We start from the raw sequence: 19788 nt of genomic DNA on the forward strand, positions 1-19788 counted from the left end.
ACAAGCAAAACACGGCCTGTTTTTCTGTGAAAACCGGCCCATTTTTGGTCAAAAAAAGGGCAGGCATAGCCTTTAGGAGGCTTATAGAGTGCTCCTGGGGACTGGGGGGGGGGCACAATTGAGCAAAAACTGACCAATTTTTTGCTCATTTCTGCTCTCCCCAGCACTCTGAAAGCTTCCTAGAGGCTCTGCACAGCCATTTTGGTGAAGGGGGCAGGGTTTCAGGAGGCACAAAATGCTGTATTCAGTGTATAAGATGCACCCGATTTTCAGCCTCTTTTTTGAGGGGAAAAAGTGCGTCTTATACTCTGAAAAATACGGTATGTTTTTGTTTTGTTTTTTCTACCCCTAATTTCTACCACAAACTAATTCAAGTCTAAAAGAAATGCTGTTAAAAAATTAAAACCTTTGGATTAAACTGTAGCCCACTTTCCTGCTATGTTGAGATGCAGAACTGAGAAGAGAAGGCTTAGTACTGTTTTACCAGACAGCAAGAAAGAGATCTAGTTCAGTAAATCACAAAATTTAGCAGAGGAGAGAGATTCTGGTCCCGTCACTTTGACCCATGACAAGAAGTAGATCAGGCAAGACTGGCTGGAAAGAGTGGAAACTGCTAAGATTAGATTCAGCGACAGCCTGGTGAACTTCAGAATTATGTAACCTGAGGAGGAATTAGTTAAAGGGGAACTTGGAATGCTACTTAATCACTGCAGGACTCTTGAAGGTGACAAAAGCTTATTGTGTGATTCAGGCACAGAATCAAGGAGGTTTAAGCCCTGAAAATAAACGAAGAAAGTAGAAATGTGTAAATACAGAAAGGTCAGAATAATTTCTAACAATTGAAACATACTGGAAGCAGAATGTCAGCCAAGAGGTTGCTTGGTTTGTTAGAAAATAATGGAGTAAAACAGCTGTCTGAAGAGGGAGGGTCAACTTATTTCCCAAAGCACCAGAAGGCAAGACGAGGAAAGAATGGATGGAAAGTAGTCGAGGAGAGAAACAACCTGCAATTAATGAGGAACTTCCTGACTGTGAGGACAACTAACCAGTTGAACATAAGTTGCCTTCAGAGGTTGTTGGAGATTCATCACTGGAGGTTTTTAAAATTGGACAGCCACCTATCTGAAATGACATAGGGCAGTGATGGCGAACCTATGGCACGTGTGCCACAAGTGGCACGCGGAGCCATTTGTCAGGGCATGCGCGCGCTGGCCAACTGAGTTCACCTTTTTAAAAGCTATTTTTCGCCTTCCCCAGGCTCCAGAGGCTTTATAGGAGCCTGGGGAGGGCGAAAAGAGCCTCCCCCGCCCCCCTCCGGAGGCTTCAGGGACCGTCCCTGAAGCCTTTGGAACGCTTAAAACCACCCTCCGAGCAAACCGGAAGTGACTTCCGGGTTGCTCGGAGAGTCGTTTTAAGCGTTCCGAAGGCTTCAGGGACCATCGGGAGGCTTCCCTGATGCCTTCGGAGCACTTAAAACCACCCTCCGAGCAACCCGGAAGTCACCTATAAAGCCCCTGGAGCCTGGGGAGGGCGAAAAAAGCATGTAAAAATGGGGGGGGGTCACGCGTTGTGCGCGCATGTGCACTGGGGGGCTCGCACGTTGCATTATGGGTGCGGCACGCCCGCACTCAACCCACCTGCGCTCCCCCCACTTGTGGCACGCGAGCCAAAAAAGGTTCGCCATCATTGACATAGGGTCTCTTGCTTGTGCAGGGGGTGGGACTAGAAGACCTCCAAATCCCCTTCCAGCCTATTCTGATTGATTAAAAATCAGTTCAGAAAAGGTGTTTGAAATCCTTTGAAAGAGGTGTTTCAAAAGAGAGGAAAAGGTCCCCAAAGGGCCTGTTTGAATCTATAATTAGGGGTCTGGAGCATATGATGAACAGTTGCGAGAACTGGGTGCATCTAGTCTAATGTAGAGATGGACTAGGAGAGATGCGATAGCAGTCTTCAAATATCTGAGGGGTTGTGACAGAGAAGAGGACTTCAGCTTATTCTCCAAAGGACCAGAGGACGGACGAGAAGTAATGAGTGGGAGATGATTAAAGAGAGATCCAGGCTAGAGCTAATTTCAGGGGTCTCAAGACTAAGCCAATGAGGGTTGCGGCAATAATAATCTTAAGATTAGAACAGTCTTCTAATGTCTTTGGAAACTGCTGTAATATCTCTACAGGAGACTCTTGGGATGCAGCCTTTGCAGAGATCTCTGTCTTCTTCTATAACAATGGTGACAAGTTAGTTTGATCATCCATGGCAGCAAAATGCAACTTTCAGAGCTAAGACTTTGCTAAGATTGCTTTGTTTGTTCTGAAGAGAGCCTCGGAATCTGAATGCCTCAAGAATGGCCTGCAAAGACTGGCTGGAAAGGTTTGCTCTATTTTTAATGTTGCTCTAAAAAGGAAGAGTGGAACAGCAGCAGGGGTGAATTGCAAGGGTAAGAGATGCTTGGTGTGCTTGCTGGAAGAACATAAAACTAGGAGGAGAACTGAAGTCTGTCCCCATGTTATGTAGTCCCTTTTCTGATTCTTCCTTCATAATATCCATGGTATTTACATTTATTATGTTGGATCCTGCTTTTTCTCCATTTAGAAAGATAAAGACACTTTTGGGTTTGTCATTGGTTGATTTTCTTAGGCAGATCAGTCAGATCTGTATACGGTGATGACCAAAGTAACCGTTTCTCCTTCAGTGGATATGTTCACACAGAGGCTAGTCTGACATTGACTGGGATGCTGCACTGGGGAAGAGCCTTGAACTCAGTTGCCTTGTCTATGATTTCCCTGTGTTTCACTAGTTGTTGTGGGCAATTCACATAACACCCAGAGCACACAAGAGTGTGCCACTGAAAATTAGCAGCAAAATTGATTAATTGATGGCAGTTCTTGTTGAGCCACCCGTCGAGAGGACAGTGAGAATTAAGGGAGGAAATGGTAATAATCTGTTTTCCCACCCTCAATTTTTCAAACAAAACAAAGAGTTAGAAAACTCTCATTCCACCCCACCACCTGCAATTTCAGACATTCTTCTAGGAACATCACTGAAAAATCTTCTAGAACTCCAGAAAATCCAGAGGTTGAATCGAGGTCTATAATTCCAGCACAGCAGTTGATTCTGAAGGAGGCCTATTAATTCTGTTTAGATGATTAGTATCTATAGCAAAGGAGTGTTAGTTAAAAATAGAGCATTTCACTTCAAGAATGGACAGCAAAACAGAATGTTGTACATTCTATGATATTGAAGTAAATACAGGGTAGATGAATGGAAACTATTCCCACAGTAGGTTGTCAGCCTCCCAAGTAGACCAGACAAGAAACTTGACCAGATGAGCTAATTGTACTTTATTGTATGACTATATTAACAGAATTTTGCAACTCTGAAAATACAAATCTCTCGCTGTTGCTTTTTACTTTCTGATAACTTTGAGCAGATCCTTTCTAAGTTTCTTTCTCTGCCTGTTGTTCACTTGTGGTCTCCCTCCTCTTTGGTGGCATCCCATCCCCTTATTTCCCAAGGTCATTCCGACACGCCACTACATAGGCACAAGCCCAGGACAAACAACAACTATGTTTGTATCTGTCTAAGACAGTGATGGCGAACCTATGGCACGTGTGCCACAGGTGGCATGTGGAGCCATTTGTCAGGGCACGCGAGGCGCTGCCTTGTCAACTGGCCAGCGCTCATGCGTGCCCTGGCCAGCTGAGTTCACCCTTTTTTAAAGTCATTTTTTGCCCTCCCCAGGCTCCAGAGGCTTTATAGGAGCCTGGGGCGGGTGAAAAGAGCCTCCCCCCCCCTGAGGCCCTCCGGAGGCGTCATGAGCTTCCCTGAAGCTTCCAGAGTTCAAAAAACCAGCCCTACGGACAAACTGGAAGTTTGGGAACGGACTTCCTGTTTGCTTGGAGGGTCGTTTTGACTGCCCCGGAGGCTTCAGGGAAGCCTCTTGAAGGTCCCTGAAGCCTTCGGAGTGCTTAAAACGACCCTCCAAGCAAACCAGAAGTGACTTCCAGTTTTCTCGGAAGGTCGTTTTGAGCCCTCCGAAGGCTTCAGGAAAGCCTCCTGAAGGTCCCTGAAGCCTCCAGAGCGCTTCTGGGGGGCGGGGGGGCGGGAGAGGCTGTTTTTGCCCTCCCAATGCTCCTATAAAGCCTCTGGAGCCTGGGTAGGGCGAAAAAAGCAGGCAAAAATGGGGGGGGGTTGTGCCTGTAGTGCGTGCATGCGCACTGGGAGGGTTGCACATTGCATTATGGGTGTGGCACGCCTGCACACGACCCCCCTGCGCTCCCCCCACTTATGGCACATGAGCCAAAAAAGGTTCACCATCACTGGTCTAAGACATATTCCCTGTGCTGGTCATCTCACTTCTGAACTGCTGCAATGCGCTTTACATCCAGCTATCCTTGGAGAGCATTTGGAAGCTTCAGCTGATGCTGATTGTGGAGGCAAGGGCAGTTCTTGCACTTCCTAGGGCAGTGATGGCAACCCTTTTTCTTATGGCATGCCAAAATTGTGTGTGCATGCACTATCACATGCACATGTGTGCCCACACCAATTCACACCAATTCAATCCTGCCCGCTCACTTGTGCATGTGTGCGCATCAAAACGGATGGTTTCTGAACTTCCGCTTTGCCTGTTTTTTGCCTGCCTAGCCTCCGGAGGTTTTCCTGAAGCCTGGGGAGGGCAAAAAATGGGCCCACTGGGCCAACTGGAAGTTCAGAAACATCCGTTTCTGGCTTCCGGAGGGCTGGGGGAGGCCGTTTTTACCCTCCCCAGGCTTCAGAAAAGCCTCCGGAGGCTGGAAAGAGCAAACAACAGGCCCAACAGATGGACTGGAAGTTTGTTCCCAAGCTTCCAGTTGGCCCATTAGGGCCATTTTTCGCCTTAAACCTAAACCAGTTATTTACTGCACTGTTTGAGGGTTCATGTATCTTCTTCACATTTTTTCTTCTTCTGGAATTGCAATCTCTGCTTGGGCCTGACTGGACTTGCAGGTGGCCATGACAGTCTGTAATTGTCTTGCAGGAGGAATCTTTGAATATGCCGATGGACCAAATGCCCAGATAATGAACGCCGAGGAACAAGCATTCCGATTCTCAGCCAACATCATCAACCGGAATAGGACTTTGTTACCCAACACAACCTTAACGTATGATATCCAGAGGATACATTTCCACGATAGCTTTGAAGCCACTAAGAAAGGTGAGTGTGGGTTGAGGTTTTGTCCGATGAAGGATTTTATGCGAGTGAAGCCATCCTTCTTGGGTTCAAAGTCCATAAGAGCTGCAAGTTCATGAAAGCCCCAGATTGACTGTCGGTCCCAAATGGGGACTTGAGGAAGGAAAGTCAATGATAGAGAAATTAATGGGGAAACATACTTTAAGGGTGGAGGGCAGCAGAGACTGTGGAAGGATGGTGGGTGAGGAAGTGAGGGAGGGTGCTGGGAAACCAGCTGTGAGTCAGGGTGCCAAATACTTCAGGGGCCAAAGGGGACAAGGGGGTAAAGGTTGGGAGGGAAAAACACCAGAAGTCAGAAGTCCAAGGAGCTAAACTGAAGAGTGTTTGGGTTCTTTCAGCACTTCAGCAACTGAGTGGTTGCTTGGTTGTCCCTGACTGCTACTTTCCTTGCATTGATTTTGCAAGTCAGATCAGTGCTCCACAAAGGGCCAACTGTGCACAGAGAAGTCAAGGAAATGAGGTGCAGAAGCTGAAATCCCTTTCTTGGCTCCAACACCTGGAAAATCTTTGTGGAATCTTTTTTTATTATTATTATGTTGTACCTAAATTTAGAGGGACCCGGTGGCTCAGCGGCTAAGATTCTGAGCTTGTCGAACAGAAAGGTTGGCAGTTCGGTGGTTTGAATCCATAGCACTGCATAATGGAATGAGCTCCCGTTACTTTTTCCAGCTTCTGCCAACCTAGCAGTTCGAAAGCACATAAAAATGCAAGTAGAAAAACAGGAACCACCTTTGGTGGGAAGGGAACAGCGTTCCATGCGCCTTCAGCGTTTAGTCATGCCGGCCACATGACCACGGAGACGTCTTTGGACAGCGCTGGTTCTTTGGCTTACAAACAGAGATGAGCACCGCCCCCTAGAGTCGGGAACGACTAGCAGATTTGTGCGAGGGGAACCTTGACCTACATTTATCTGGTTCTTTTTGTTGAAGAATTTTAAACTTTTATATCATGCCACTTAGAGGCTATACTAATGAAATGTGATGAATAAATAAGATTAATCTTTTTTTTAAAAAAAACCTCTTCTTTGTGTTAGTGTTTAATGTTCCTCTGGTTAAGGCTTGTGAATAAGATTATGATGACAGCTTCCTTTGCACAAGAACTGCGACCCACTCTCTGTAAGCATATTATGTGTGAGTGTATCTGTGTTCACACACTCACCGAGTGAAGCATTGGAGCAGATGGTTGTGATATGGCTTCTAGAGCTATTTGTCTCCCATAGATTGGTTCCCGTAAGCGCCATGAACCAGGAGACGGGGGACTCCTTATTGCGGGGAGACTCTCTGCCACAAGGACTTGGCTGGCCTTAGCAAACTCAGAAAGCAAGTAGCTTCCTCATCCAAATTCAAGATGGGAGCCAACATTTGCCGTTTTAAAATAGAATTTATTAAAACTTTTAAGAAAAAAGATAAAAAAAACTAATAGAAATTACTATAAAGTGAGACGAAGAGAAAAAGAAAAGAGATCAATGAAAGAACTAAAAGTGCAAAAAAAGAAAGAAAATACAAAGTGGCTTCTGGTTTTCTTTAGAACAGTTATAAGTAGAATTATAAATTTACCTCCTGCTTTATGGTTATAGCATAACTCAGTTTTTTCTATAATCTATTCTAATCATCAGAGGCATAAATGTTCTTTCTTTTCCATTTCATGCAAAAAAATTACAGAAATGCCTTGTTAGCATTGTCTTTTCTCTGTTCAAAGAAACCTCAAAAGTTTCATCATCTTCACCCATAATTTCTCCATTGTGGGTAGTACTGAACCTCTCCATGTTTGCCCATTCAAAGTCTCTTTTTTCTTCTGCTTCAAATTTCAGTAACAGTTTATACATTTTAGCAATTAAATATTCATTATACACAATTCTGCTTCAACCTCAATGCTCAAACCTAAATGTTTTTGTATCTACATTAAATCTTTTTAATACCTAAGAACATAAGAAAAGCATTGATAAACATTTCCCTCTGCCATCATATCTTCTGATTTTATCTTACATTCCTTCTGACAAAATTGCTCTTCCTTATGATAAATTAGCCATTTGAGATTGATTGATTTCTTTTTTAATATATACATTTTATTAAAAGTTTTAAATGAATATAAAATATTCTTAAGAGAATAAAAAACTAATACAGAATAAAGAAAACAAAGAGAGAGAAAACAAGCATGAAAGAAAAAGAAAGAAAGAAAAAAGAAAGGATAAAAAGCAATAGAAAGAAACTTCAAATATGAGAGAAAGGAATATTAGGTATGTTTGTTGCCTTGAGTTTCTTATAAAATAATAAAGGTGGGATAAAAATCTAATAAATAAAATTTCTCCCATTGATCCATTTGTATACTGTAATCAACCTCATTTTATCATACATTCTTTCACTTGTTTTTCATCTGCATATGGATGAATATGGGCCAATATAAAAGAAGAAAAAAAGAATGACATGGCCATAGGTGTGTACTACAGACCACCCAATCAAGCAGAAAAAATAGATGAACTTTTTGCCAACCAACTAACAAATATATGTAGGAAACACACTACAATAGTAATGGAGGACTTCAATTACCCTGACATCAATTGCAAGACTAATTTTGCGCCCAGTGAGAAATTGAAGAGGTTCCTGGCCAACCTAGTGGACAACTTTGTTGTCCAAAAGATAGAGGAGGGAAGTAGAGGGACAGTCATACTGGACTTAATTCTTACAACCAGAGAAGGAGTGATAGAGGGAGTTGAAACTGCAGGAACCTTGGGTGAGACCATGTCATACTAGAATTCAATGTAATGCAAACACAAGCAATAAAACACAATGATACAGAGCCCTAGAATTTAAAAGAGCTGATTTTAATAAACTTAGAGAGAACTTGGGAAAGATTCCTTGGATGAAAATCCTAAAAGGGAAAACAACTCAAGAAGCTTGGGAAACTCTGAAAAATATGACCATAAAAGCCTAGACCAGCACAATACAACTGAAAAAGAAAAACAAGAAATTCAAGAAGAAACCAGCATGGTTGTGCAAAGATCACTCTGACAAATTGAAAGACAAAAAGGACAAGTACAAAAAATGGAGAGAAGGACACATAACTGAGGCAGAATATCAGTAGATAGCCAAAATCTGCAAAGACGAAGTCAGGAAAGCAAAGGCTCAGAATGAACAAAGAGTTGCAACAAAAGTCAAAGATAATTTTAAAAGTTTCTTCCAACATATAAATAACAAGACAAAAATCAAGGAAACAGTTGGTCCACTAAAGAGAGAAGACAGCGAAGAAGTAATAGGCAGCAGAGAGAAAGCAGAGCTGCTTAACTCATTCTTTGCATCTGTCTTCACACAAAAATAAACTATGGCCCAACCTACCAAAAACATAATTGTAAAAGACAGACTACAAATAAAAGTTAAAATAAGCAGAAAAAATGGTAAGAGAACACCTGTTTGATCTTGATGAATACAGATCACGGGGCTGATGGATTACATCCCAGAGTTCTAAAGGAGCTGGCAGATGTCATCTCAGAACTACTGTACCCACCATGAAACTACAAGCAATCCTTGGCTCAATCAACAGATGGATAGCATCAAGATCATGAGAAGTGATAGTACTGCTTTAGACCAGATTAGTGATGTCATACCTAGTGAGGAAAACTAGGTACAAGAAAGAGTTCAGAGAAGACAAGAAGAGGTCCGGAGGCTAAACTATGCAATGAATAGCTAAGGTAATTAGGTATGTTTAGCCTAACAAAGAAAAGACTTAGGGGAGACCTGATAGCCATTTTCCAATACTTGAGGGGCTGTCAGAGATTGACTTATTTTTCAAAGCAAGAAGCAATGAGTGGAAGCTCCTCAGAGGGAGACCCAATCTGGAACTCAGGAGACATTTCTCAACAGTGAGAACAATTAGTCAATGGAACAGCTTACCCTCCAGAGTTGTGGCTGCTCTGTCGCTGGAGAGCTTCAAGAAAAGATGGAACAACCATTTGACTAGGATGGTATAAGGTCTCCCACCTTCTATTAGGAGATCTACAAGCTCCCCTCCAGCCCTATGGTTCTATTTCTGTTTCCCGTCTATGAAATGCTTCTTGTACTTTAAGTCACAAAGTGTTTTCGGGCAGAAGCTGGGTGTGTTCCATATTCTCAGTATGGCACAGCTATCATAATGATTGTTAAATTCTACATTAACCTTACCTTCATTGTGCCACAAGTATCTATGCTACCCAATTCTCAGGCTGTGTCCTTGTAACTCCAAAGGACTTCTATTTCTCAACAACATCTACTCTTTCATCCAAACCAAACCACACACTGAAAAATGTAAGTTCAAATCAGGTGAACCCAATCCTTCTCTTTCCTTCACATCTTGAGGCACCTTGCATTTTATTCGTGTTTTGTTCCCCTGCCATTCAAACTTAAATATGACCTTCTGTCATTGTTTAAATGGCACATCAGTTCTCAGATAGGTATTATCTGAAACAAAAATAACATTCATCTTAATCACCAAAATTGTCCCCAAGAAAGAGAATTGTACTTTGTCCCATCTTAACATATTTTTTTAAAACTTCATTTTATGTCTTAACATAATTACTGTGAAATAGCATACAGTACATTTCGTATTTGTCATATTGATACCCAGGTATTTGGCTTCTTATCAATCCTATAACCCATTTCATTCTTCAGTTCTGTTTGTGTGATCGTGTCAGATCCCTATCTGCCATTTCTGGGGGGGGGGGGGCTGGATCATTTATTCACTTACTATCCTCTTCCTCTTTCCTACACACCCTGTAATCCCTTAGTTTATAACCTTAGCTCTGACACCTACCTGCCCTGTGCTTTGATTTACCTTTGGGAGGGGCAAGGGGGGGCATCTATTTGGTCTCAGTTTTGAAGCCTCCAGAAAGAAGCACCTGGGAACCGTCCCTTACCTCCTTCCCAGGATGACCGGCTTCAGCCAGGGAAGGACTTGGGGAAAGTACAAGCGGGGTTGCAAACTTCTATTGACAATTTATTCTGGCTTTCACGCAAATTGCACTCCCCATCACTAATCTTTTGAAAACAAAAGGGGGAGGCAAGCCAAAACTGAAGCAGCCCTTAAACTGGACTATGGAATGCCAGGTGGCATTTGAGAAATTGAAGCAATTATTCTGGGCTGAGCCAATCGTAAAGCACCCAGACCCAGAAAAACCTTTTATCATACAGGCAGATGCCAGCAACGTAGCTGCCAGGGCAGTCCTACTCCAAGAAAACGAACAGGTCCAAATACAACCCTGCACGTACACCTCTAAAAAGCTAACAGTCACTGAACAGAGATGGGCTATCTGGGAGAAAGAGGCATATGCATTGCGATGGGCCTTCTTTACCTGGAGACATTTCTTAGAGGGGAACAAAATCCCTTTCAAAGTCTGGACTGATCATAAGAATCTGGAGACTCTTTGGACCCCGCGGAAACTCTCCCCAAAACAAGTGTACTGGGCTAAATGTTTTGATTTCAGCCTCCAATATTTTCCTAGGGGGAAAAACTTTCTAGCAGATGCACTGTCTGAAAACCTCAGTATAATAGCGAAAAGCCCGAGGTGACCAAACCCTTTCTCCCAGCCTCCCAGCTGGTAGCCAAGGTAATAACCAGGGCACAAGCTAAAAAAGACCCCCTAATGGATAATGCCACCATTCAGGCGTTCAAACAAGCCCTACTTAACAATGAATGGATCCAAGCCCATTAAAATACCTGTTCACTTAGAGATGACTTGGCCTGGTTTGGGGGGGGGGAGGTTTAAATTATATGTTCCAGTTTGCCAGAAGCTTCCTCTCATGAAAGTATGCCACAATTCCAAACTGGCTGGCCAATTCGGCTTCGTGAAAACCCTGCATCTTATTAAAAGAGAGTTCTGGTGGTCATCCCTCAAGAAGGGCATAGAAAGCTACGTTGCCAGTTGCCCTGTCTGCACAGCAGTAAAAGGGAGGCAGGGAAAAATCCTGGGACTCTTACAAACTGTAGGCGAGCCTTCAGCACCTTGGAGAGAGATCACAATGGATTTTATTGTAGAGCTGCCTGAAAGTGGGAGGAATAGCAATAGCACTTAGACTTATGTACCGCTTCACAGTGCTTTTACAGCCCTCTCTAAGTGGTTTACAGAGTCAGCATATTGCCCCTAACAATCTGGGCCCTCATTTGACCCACCTTGGGAGGATGGAAGGCTGAGTCAACCTTGAGCCTGGTGAGATTTGAAGTGCCAAACGGCAGCTAGCTGAAGTAGCCTGCAGTACTGCACTCTGACCATTGCACTTCCTCGGCTTGATACTGTCATTTGGGTCGTAATGGACTGGTTTTCCAAGCAGGTTCATTTTGTCCCCTGCCAAAAAATCTCCACTGCCAGGGCACTTGCAAAAATGTTCCTGCAACACATTTATTGCCTGCATGGGGCCCCACAAAGAATGATAACTGATAGGAGGGTGAGGTCAGTTCACTTCAAAGTTCTGGAAAGCTTTTTGGGGCCTTCTAGATACTGGACAAGGCCTGAGTTCAGGCCATCATCCAGCCACTAATGGTGGATCATAGAAAACGAGCGTTCTATAGCAATATTTGAGGTTTTTTTTAATTAAGTATCAACAAGATAATTGGATTGACCTCCTGCCCTTTGCAGAGTTTGCATACAATAACTCTGTGCATTCTAGCACTGGATTCACTCCGTTCTGAGTTGCAACAGGCCAGGATTTCACCCCAATGCCAGTGCTCCCAGTAGAGGGGTCAACCACGGCCTCCTTTAAGGAATGGATACAACTTCCAAACACTTGGCCAGTAGTAAGATTAGCTCTGAGTGAGGCTAGGGCCACTTTCAAAGCTCAGGCTGACAGAAAAAGAACAGAACAAAAACCTTTTTCAATAGGGGATAAGGTATACTTATCCACCAAATTCCTACAGTCCTTGCAACCCTCCAAAATTTTGGAGTTGAGTTCATAGGGCCTTTCCCTACAACCAGAGGTGGCACGCAGAGCCCTCTCTGTGGGCACGTGGTTCTTTGCCAGCTGCTTTTCTGGTTTCCAGTGCATACAACCACACCAGCCAGCTGGTCTTCACAGTTGCCGGAGCACCTGAAAACAGGCCAAAAAACAGGCCAAAAAACAGGGCATCTGCGGGCCATTTTGAGGCCTCAAAACGGTCTGAAAACAGCCAAAAAAAAAAAAAAAGGCCAAGAAATAGGGATGCATGTGCCAGCAAACTGGTTGTCAGTTTTCTGCCGCGTGCCCATCCACGCACGTTCCGGTTTGGGCTCTCAGTGCTTTGATTGACCTTTGGGGAATGTGTAAGGAGGGGAGGGCCATCTGTTTGCTCTCCGTTCTGAAGCCTCTGGAGAGAAGCGCCTGGGAACCGTCCCTTATCTCCTTCCCAGGATGGCCGCCTTCACATCTTCGCACCTGTGGATTGGCTCATTCAACATCAGACTGAGGGGAGGGGTTTCTAACTCCTTTACCCTAACAGAATTGCCTAAGGGGGCCTTAGAGCCCGCTTTGCTTCTGTCCTGCAATCACTTCCTTTCAATCAAAGGTTCCTTTTGAAACGCCGCTACCTCAAGAGTCCGTACTTTCTTGAGTGGGGAGTAGAGGCAGGACCTTACAGATAGAATATGCAGCTAGAGAAGGAGGGGGGAATTTTCATGGCAAAAACTAAGCAGGTACAGATAGTCCTAGACTTACGACCAGAGTTGAGCCCCAAATTTTCATTGCTAAGCAAGGCAGTTGATAAGTGAGTTTGGGGCCATTTTCTGACCTTTCTTGCCACAATTGATAAGCGAATTACCGCAGTTAGTAAAAAAGTTAGTAAGTAAAAATTATTCGGTAAGTGAATCTGGTTTTCCCTTTGACCTTGCTTTTCAGATCACAAAAGGGGGGGTCATGTGACCCCTGGACACTGCAACCGTCGTAAATATGGACCAGTTGCCAAGTGCCTAGATTTTGTTCACATGGCCATGACACAGTCATAAGTGTGAAAAACGGTCATAAATCACAAGGCAACTGGACTTTACTTTTCCTTGAAGACATTTCGCTTCTCATCCAAGAACCGAAGAAGCTTCTTGAATGAGAAGCAAAACATCTTCAAGGTAAAACAAAGTCCAGTTGCCTTTTGAAAAAGCACTTCTGGGACAGCCATGGGCTGGATGACTGGCAGCCTCCATAGACAGTCATAGTGAATGGTTGTAAGTCAAGGACTACCTTATTACAACAGAATGTATATAGCCAAGAGAAGGTCTCCCATTAGCGGAATTCAGCAGTTTTATGCACTCATCAATTCCAAGCAATGTATGGAATCTACCCATGGGTTTTACCTGCAACCAGCCAGGAAGGAATTGTTCCTAGTGCAGCAGGATCAGCAAGCAGCTCGTGACCTATTAAAGGAACAATTGCTCAGGCCAAGGACAGCATACAAGAAAACAGCAGATGCTCCTAGACAGTGATTTCAGAAGCAGGCAAAGAATGGCTTTCTATTAATTTCAACCTAGACATTAAAGAAGTTGGACTCTAAACTTGTGGGCCCTTTCACCATCATGTAACAGGTAAACCCAGTAGCCTTTGATTTGCAAGTGCTGAATTTTGATGACCTTCCACTCTCTTTTTCATTGCTCCTTGCTACTCAAGAAACTGCCTCCCAGTTCTCTGTGATCCCGGGATCCACCACCCTCACCTGTGATTGTGGATGGGGAAGAGAGAGGGAATGGGATTTGGTGTTGGATACATGGGAAGGGCTCCCCAGAGGCAGAGCATTCATGGGAGAATGCAAGGCAGGTCCACACTTTAAGATTTCATCTGCTTGGAAACATCTGGAAAATTGAGGAGCTGGAGAGGCCTCAGGGATACTGAGGCCTCTCCAGCTCCTCAACTTTCCATGTACTTCCAAGCAAGAAGAGGAGCTTGTGAGTCATGAGCCACGGTGATGCAATGGTTAGAATGCAGTACTGCAGGCTAATTCTGCTGACTGCCAACAGCCAGCAGTTCGGCAATTCGATTCTCACCATCTCAAGGTTGACCCATCCTTCCAAGCTTGATAAAATGAGGAACCAGATTGTTGAGGGCAATATGCTGACTCTGTAAACTGCTCAGAGAGGGCTGTAAAGCACTGGGAAGTGATATATACAGTAAGTTTAAGTGCTGTTGCTATTGCGAGTAGAGTGGGAGTTTGCTCACAGGGGACCCAAGGGCAATATCAAGGTTCCAAGTAACACCCCCAACGAAAGAAGACTCTGAGGCTAGTGATTCCTCAAAGTTCCATTTTATTAGAGATGTTATATTGCACATCTGGGAAAACCCAAATCTGAGAGTTCCGGGTTTTCCCCACCCAAAAGAAAGTCAAAGATCTGCACCCACAAGTCCATCACGTGGTCCAATCATTTCAATGTCCCAACTAGAGACAACCCCCAGTCACTCCCATCCAGGTGCAGTCTGAGTGTCCTTGACTCCCATAGAAAGCAATGTTCTTATAGCTAATCCGCCACTGGCTCCTTGCAATCCTCCCTCCCGTTTTCTCAGGCACTAAATGTGGCAGCCCTGAAGCTCCAACAAAAAAGTTGGCTTCCAGAACTGTCAGGCAAGATGAAACCAAGGCCAGAATGCCCAGGTCTTTTACCACAGGTATTCAGTTCTCAAGGGAAAGTAGGCAATTTTTCTCTAATCCTGTGGCTGTTTTGCAGGGCAAATCATTTGACTTGGGAGGGTTGTCAGACTCGTGAAAGTTCAACACTTGCACTTTCGTCCCTGCCTTCACTGCCCAGCAATCCTGAGAATTTGGAGGGGAGGGAAACATATTGAAGGGGGGAGTGATGTGATGGAATGTGCTGTTGGAGGAGGAGGGGAGATCTCATCAGTTGCACCATGGCTTCCTAGGGACAGGTCAACACATTCCAGGGAGAGAAAGAGGTCCACAATCAGAGGCCGCACCATCCCCAGCCAGATGGAAGAAGAAGAAAGAGATTCAGGGTAGCCACATAGCAGTCTCTCATGAAATATCTAGTAAGTTAATCTGGCAAGATTCTGTCTATTAGTATTAACAAATAACTGGACTCAATTGGATTTCACTGTTTCATCTTTAAAATTGGATCTGAGAGTTGGATCTTTCACATTTTTGTTAACATTTTTGTTTCCTGCAAATGCACCAAATGCTTTTAATTTACCCGTTAAAACTTCAAGTTTATTTAAAGAATCTTCCAAAACCAAGATCGAGTCATTTGCAAAAGCTTGTAGGTTCCTTTTTAAATCTTTATTCCTACAATCCTCTCATCATTCTATTCAGTATTTCATAGGAGAAGAAACAATGGATGCCCTTGTCTTATTCCTTTTTGTAACTTGCATGGTTTTGTTAGAACTCCATTAACAATGATTTGTGCTTTCTGTGAAGTGCAAATCGATCTCACTCGTTTTATAAAATTCTCTCCAAAGTTGATGTCTTTCAATATCTTGAACAAGGAAGCCCAATTCAAATAGTCAAAAGCCTTCTCTGTATTGATCCAAGATCAATACAGTTTGCTTTTCATTATGTTGTTCCTCACATTGTCCCTTAATGGTCTTTTAAATAAAAACGCACATTGATCCTCATGAATAAATTCTTGCAAAATTATTTTCAATCTTTCAGCTGAAATCAAGGTGAACACCTTGTAGTCGTTATTCAGTAGTGGTGTCATTCTATAGTTTCTTGTTAAAAGTGGAATTTTATGCCTCTTTAGGTATTAGTGCTATATTAACTTCTTGATAACTGCCTGGCATCTTTTCTCTTTATAAGATAGAATTCATCATGTTTTGTGAAGGTTATAAAAGTTCATCCTCAGAGCATTTATAGTAAACCACTGATAATCGGTCTTGTCTTTCCTGGCTTTTTATAACTTCAGAAATTTTCCTTATTGTTATAAGTGCATTTATACATTGTTCTTCTACATTCCTTGATAAATTTTGTTCTTTAGATCATGTATTTTCTCTTTCTATTTTGATTTATGCAAATTAAAATAATATTGATCAAAAATTTTATATGACCACATTGTACATTAATACTTGTATATCCCTCTTATCATTTCAACATCATGTTCTTTTCTTTTTATTTTCATGATTTATATGTGAGTTACTTCCTTGGTTTATTTGCAAATTCAATTTTTTCCATTTCTCTTACTATTAACATAGATAACTCTCATTGTAATAGCTTAATTTATTGATAAATACTAATCTACTCTGAAAATTTCTTTAATTCTTTTTTTTTTGTCCAAAGTAGCTTGTATTTTCTCTTGACTCTTCTTTTTGAGTTCACTATTTTATTATATAAATTACTTGATAAAAGCTGTGCTTGCATTCCAAACCATTCTTAAATCAGTGCTTTTGCCTAAATTATCTTTAAAAAAATATTTTAATTTACATCCCTCCACTACTGCTTTGTGTAACAGCACTTCATTTAATCTCTATCTAAATGAACTGGATTTCTTTTTATAAACCAAATTTACAGAATTAGAAACCTTAGTAAACATGTTCTTTGAAATGCAAATCATATCTATTCTTAAAAAGAATCTATGTCCTTTTGGGAAGTAGGTCTACTCTCCTGAGTTACCATTTTTCTGTCTCCAAATATCAACCAGCCCAAACCTGTTCATTAAATTAAAAAAAAGTTGGCAATTTGTCTAGAATGATTTTACTCTTTTTTTCAGAAATTGTCTGGTATTTCTCAACCTGGGCTACTTTAAGATGCGTGTGAACTTCAACTCCCAGAATTCTCAGCAAAGCAAAGAATTCTGGGAGTTGAAGTCTACACATCTTTAAAGCAGCCCAGGTTGAGAAACACTGTTCTATCCAGTTATGGGAAATTACTCAATTCCAATCCCCTGTCAACACCAATGCCAGTTCTGGTATTAGTATGCCTAATGTGGTTCCCATCTTCAAGAAAGGAAAAAAAAAAAACCAGACCCAGGAAACTATAGACCAATCAGTGTAAAGTTAATACCTGGGAAGTTCCTGGAAAAGATAATAAAAAAAACAGATCTGCGAACAAGTGGAACAAAATAAGGTTATAACTACTAGCCTGCATGAGTTTGTTAAAAACATCATGCCAAACCAATCTTATTTCATTCTTTGATAAAGTGACTAAATTAGTAGACCAACAAAATGCTGTGGGCATAGTATACTTAGAGTAAGGCATTTGACAAAGTAGAGCACAACCTACTTCTTGGTAAGCTAGGAAAATGTGGAATAGACAACATCACCACCAGATGAATTTGTAACTGGCTGCCAAACCGAACTCAATGAGTAGTCTTTAATAGTACTTCATCCACATGGAGGGAAGTAAGCAGTGGGGTGCCATAAGGTTCCGTCTTAGGCCCAGGACACTTCAATATCTTCATAAATGACTTAGATGAGGGAATAGAAGGGGAACTCATTAAATTTGCAGATGATACTAAGCAGGAATAGCCAACACCCCAAAAGACAAACTCAGGATCCAAAAAAATCTTGACAAAGATGAACAATGGACCCTATCCAACAAAATGAATTTCAATGTGGAGAAAAGCAAAGTTTTACATTTAAGCCAGAAAATTCAAACATTGCAGATTAGGTGAGACCTGACTCAAAAACGGTAACTGCAAGAGCGACCTTGGCGTTCTAGTGGATAATCACTTGTCTATGAGCAGAGAATATGTGTAGCAGTACAGCAGCCAAAAAAGCTGATACAATTCTGGGTTGTATAATAATAATAATAATAATAATAATAATAATAATAATAATAATAATAATAATAATAATAATAATAATAATAATAATAATAATAATAATAATAATAATATATTTATTTCTTAGCCGCACCCTCTCCCGAAGGACTCGGGGCGGCGTACAATGAAACATATGAAATAAATATGTGGACAAAACAAACATATAACAGAGACATATACTGAGACACACACAAGGAGGAGGTCGGCTGATCAATAAAAACAATTAAAATACAGTATTTAAAAACCCCTAGAAATTAAATATAATTAAGATACCCAGTTAAAAACCCGTCAGGAGCGATATGGTTAGATCAAAGTTGAGCCAGGCCAGCTGCTTGGAATAGGTGGGTCTTAAGCTTAATACGAAAAAACAGAGGCATAGAATCAAGGTCACATGAAGTATTAGTAACACTTTATGAAACCTTTGTAAAGCCCCACCTGGAATACTGCAACCAATTTTGATTACCATATTACAAAAAAAAAAAGTTGAAACTTTGGAAAAAGTTCAGAGAAGAGCAAGTAAGATGATCAAAGATCTGGAGATTGAAACATGAAGAACAGCTGCAGGGTTTGGATTTGACTAGTCTAAAGAAAAGCAGAATTGTGGGTGATATGATAGGAGTATTCCAGTTTTTGAGGGGCTGCCACAAAGAAGAGGGGGTCAAATTATTCTGTACTAGAGGGCAGGACAAAAAACAATGGATGGAAACTAATCAAAGAGAGAAGCAACCTGGAATTAAGGAGAAACCTCCTAAAAGTGAGGACAATTAACCATTAACAGCTTGCCTTCAGAAATCGTGGGCACTGGAGGTTTTTAAGAAAAGACTAGACCAGTGATGGCTAACCTTCTTTGGATCACGTGCCAAAAGCGGGTGGAGCACAGGGGGGTCATGTGTGGGCATGCCCACACCCATAATGTTATTGTGTGACCCCCACCATGCATGCATGCGCCCCAGCCTCCCCCACTTTTGGCCCACAATGGACCCATTTTTTTGCTCTCTCCAGGCTCCAGGGGCTTTGTAGGAGCCTGGAGGGGGTGAAAACAGCCTCCCCCCCCCACTCGGAGACTTCAGGAGGCTTCCCTGAAGGCTCCGGAGGGCGAAAAATGGCTGTACGAGCAACCTGGAAGTTTGGGAACTGTGACTTCCAATTTGTCTGTAGGGCTGTTTTTTGCCCTCCAAAGGCTTCAGGGAAGCCTCCTGAAGGCTCCGGAGGGCAAAAAACAGTCGTACGAGCAACCCAGAAGTTTGGGAATGGTAACTTCCGGATTGCCTGTAGGGCCGTTTTTCACACTCCGGAGGTTTTAGGAGACTTCCCCGAAGGCTTCCCTGAAGCCTCCGGAGCACCAAAAATGGCCCAACGCGCAAACCGGAAGTCTGTTCCCAAACTTCCAGTTTGTGCATTGGGAAGCCTCAGGGAATCCTCTGGAGGGTGAAAAATGGCTGAAAAACAAGGGCAATATAGGTTGGCCAATGCGCACATGCGCTGACAGGGCAACACCTTGCGTGACCTAACAAATGGCTCCAAATGATTGTATCTTGCTTCAATTTTTAAAAAATAATAGGATATTTCATCTCTTTTGAGGAGCATTTGCTCCATTTATATTCATGTTAAGACATTTGTAATCCATAATCAAGCCATTTAAAAAAATCAATATTAGTAATAGCTAGCATCACCCCTTTCAGTTTCTTTCTCGATGGATTTTTTGTGTAGTCTCCTGAATGCTCCATTTGCATCTCCTTCAATTCTTCTTTGAATATAATTATCTCATCATCTGGACAGAATTCAGCCTAAACCTCTGCTGTTTAAACATAACAATCACACTAAGATTCTGATAGGAATTCCTTTAAGAACAGTTATATTTGTATAATGCCAACAA

General features: G+C 42.3%; 1 protein-coding gene across 2 annotated transcripts in view; it reads left to right on the forward strand.

Annotated features, from left to right (window-relative positions):
• GRIK3 (glutamate ionotropic receptor kainate type subunit 3) overlaps positions 1–19788 on the forward strand; it is a 301429-nt gene that overhangs the window by 161144 nt on the left and 120497 nt on the right. For both annotated transcript variants that reach the window (XM_081961775.1, XM_081961776.1), the window contains exon 2: positions 5015–5191. In XM_081961775.1, the coding sequence (XP_081817901.1) occupies positions 5015–5191 (177 nt within the window). The remainder of the gene's footprint in view (positions 1–5014; positions 5192–19788) is intronic.

The sequence above is a fragment of the Natrix helvetica genome (assembly GCF_964273705.1).
Source record: "Natrix helvetica genome assembly, chromosome: 9".
NCBI lineage: Eukaryota > Metazoa > Chordata > Lepidosauria > Squamata > Natricidae > Natrix > Natrix helvetica.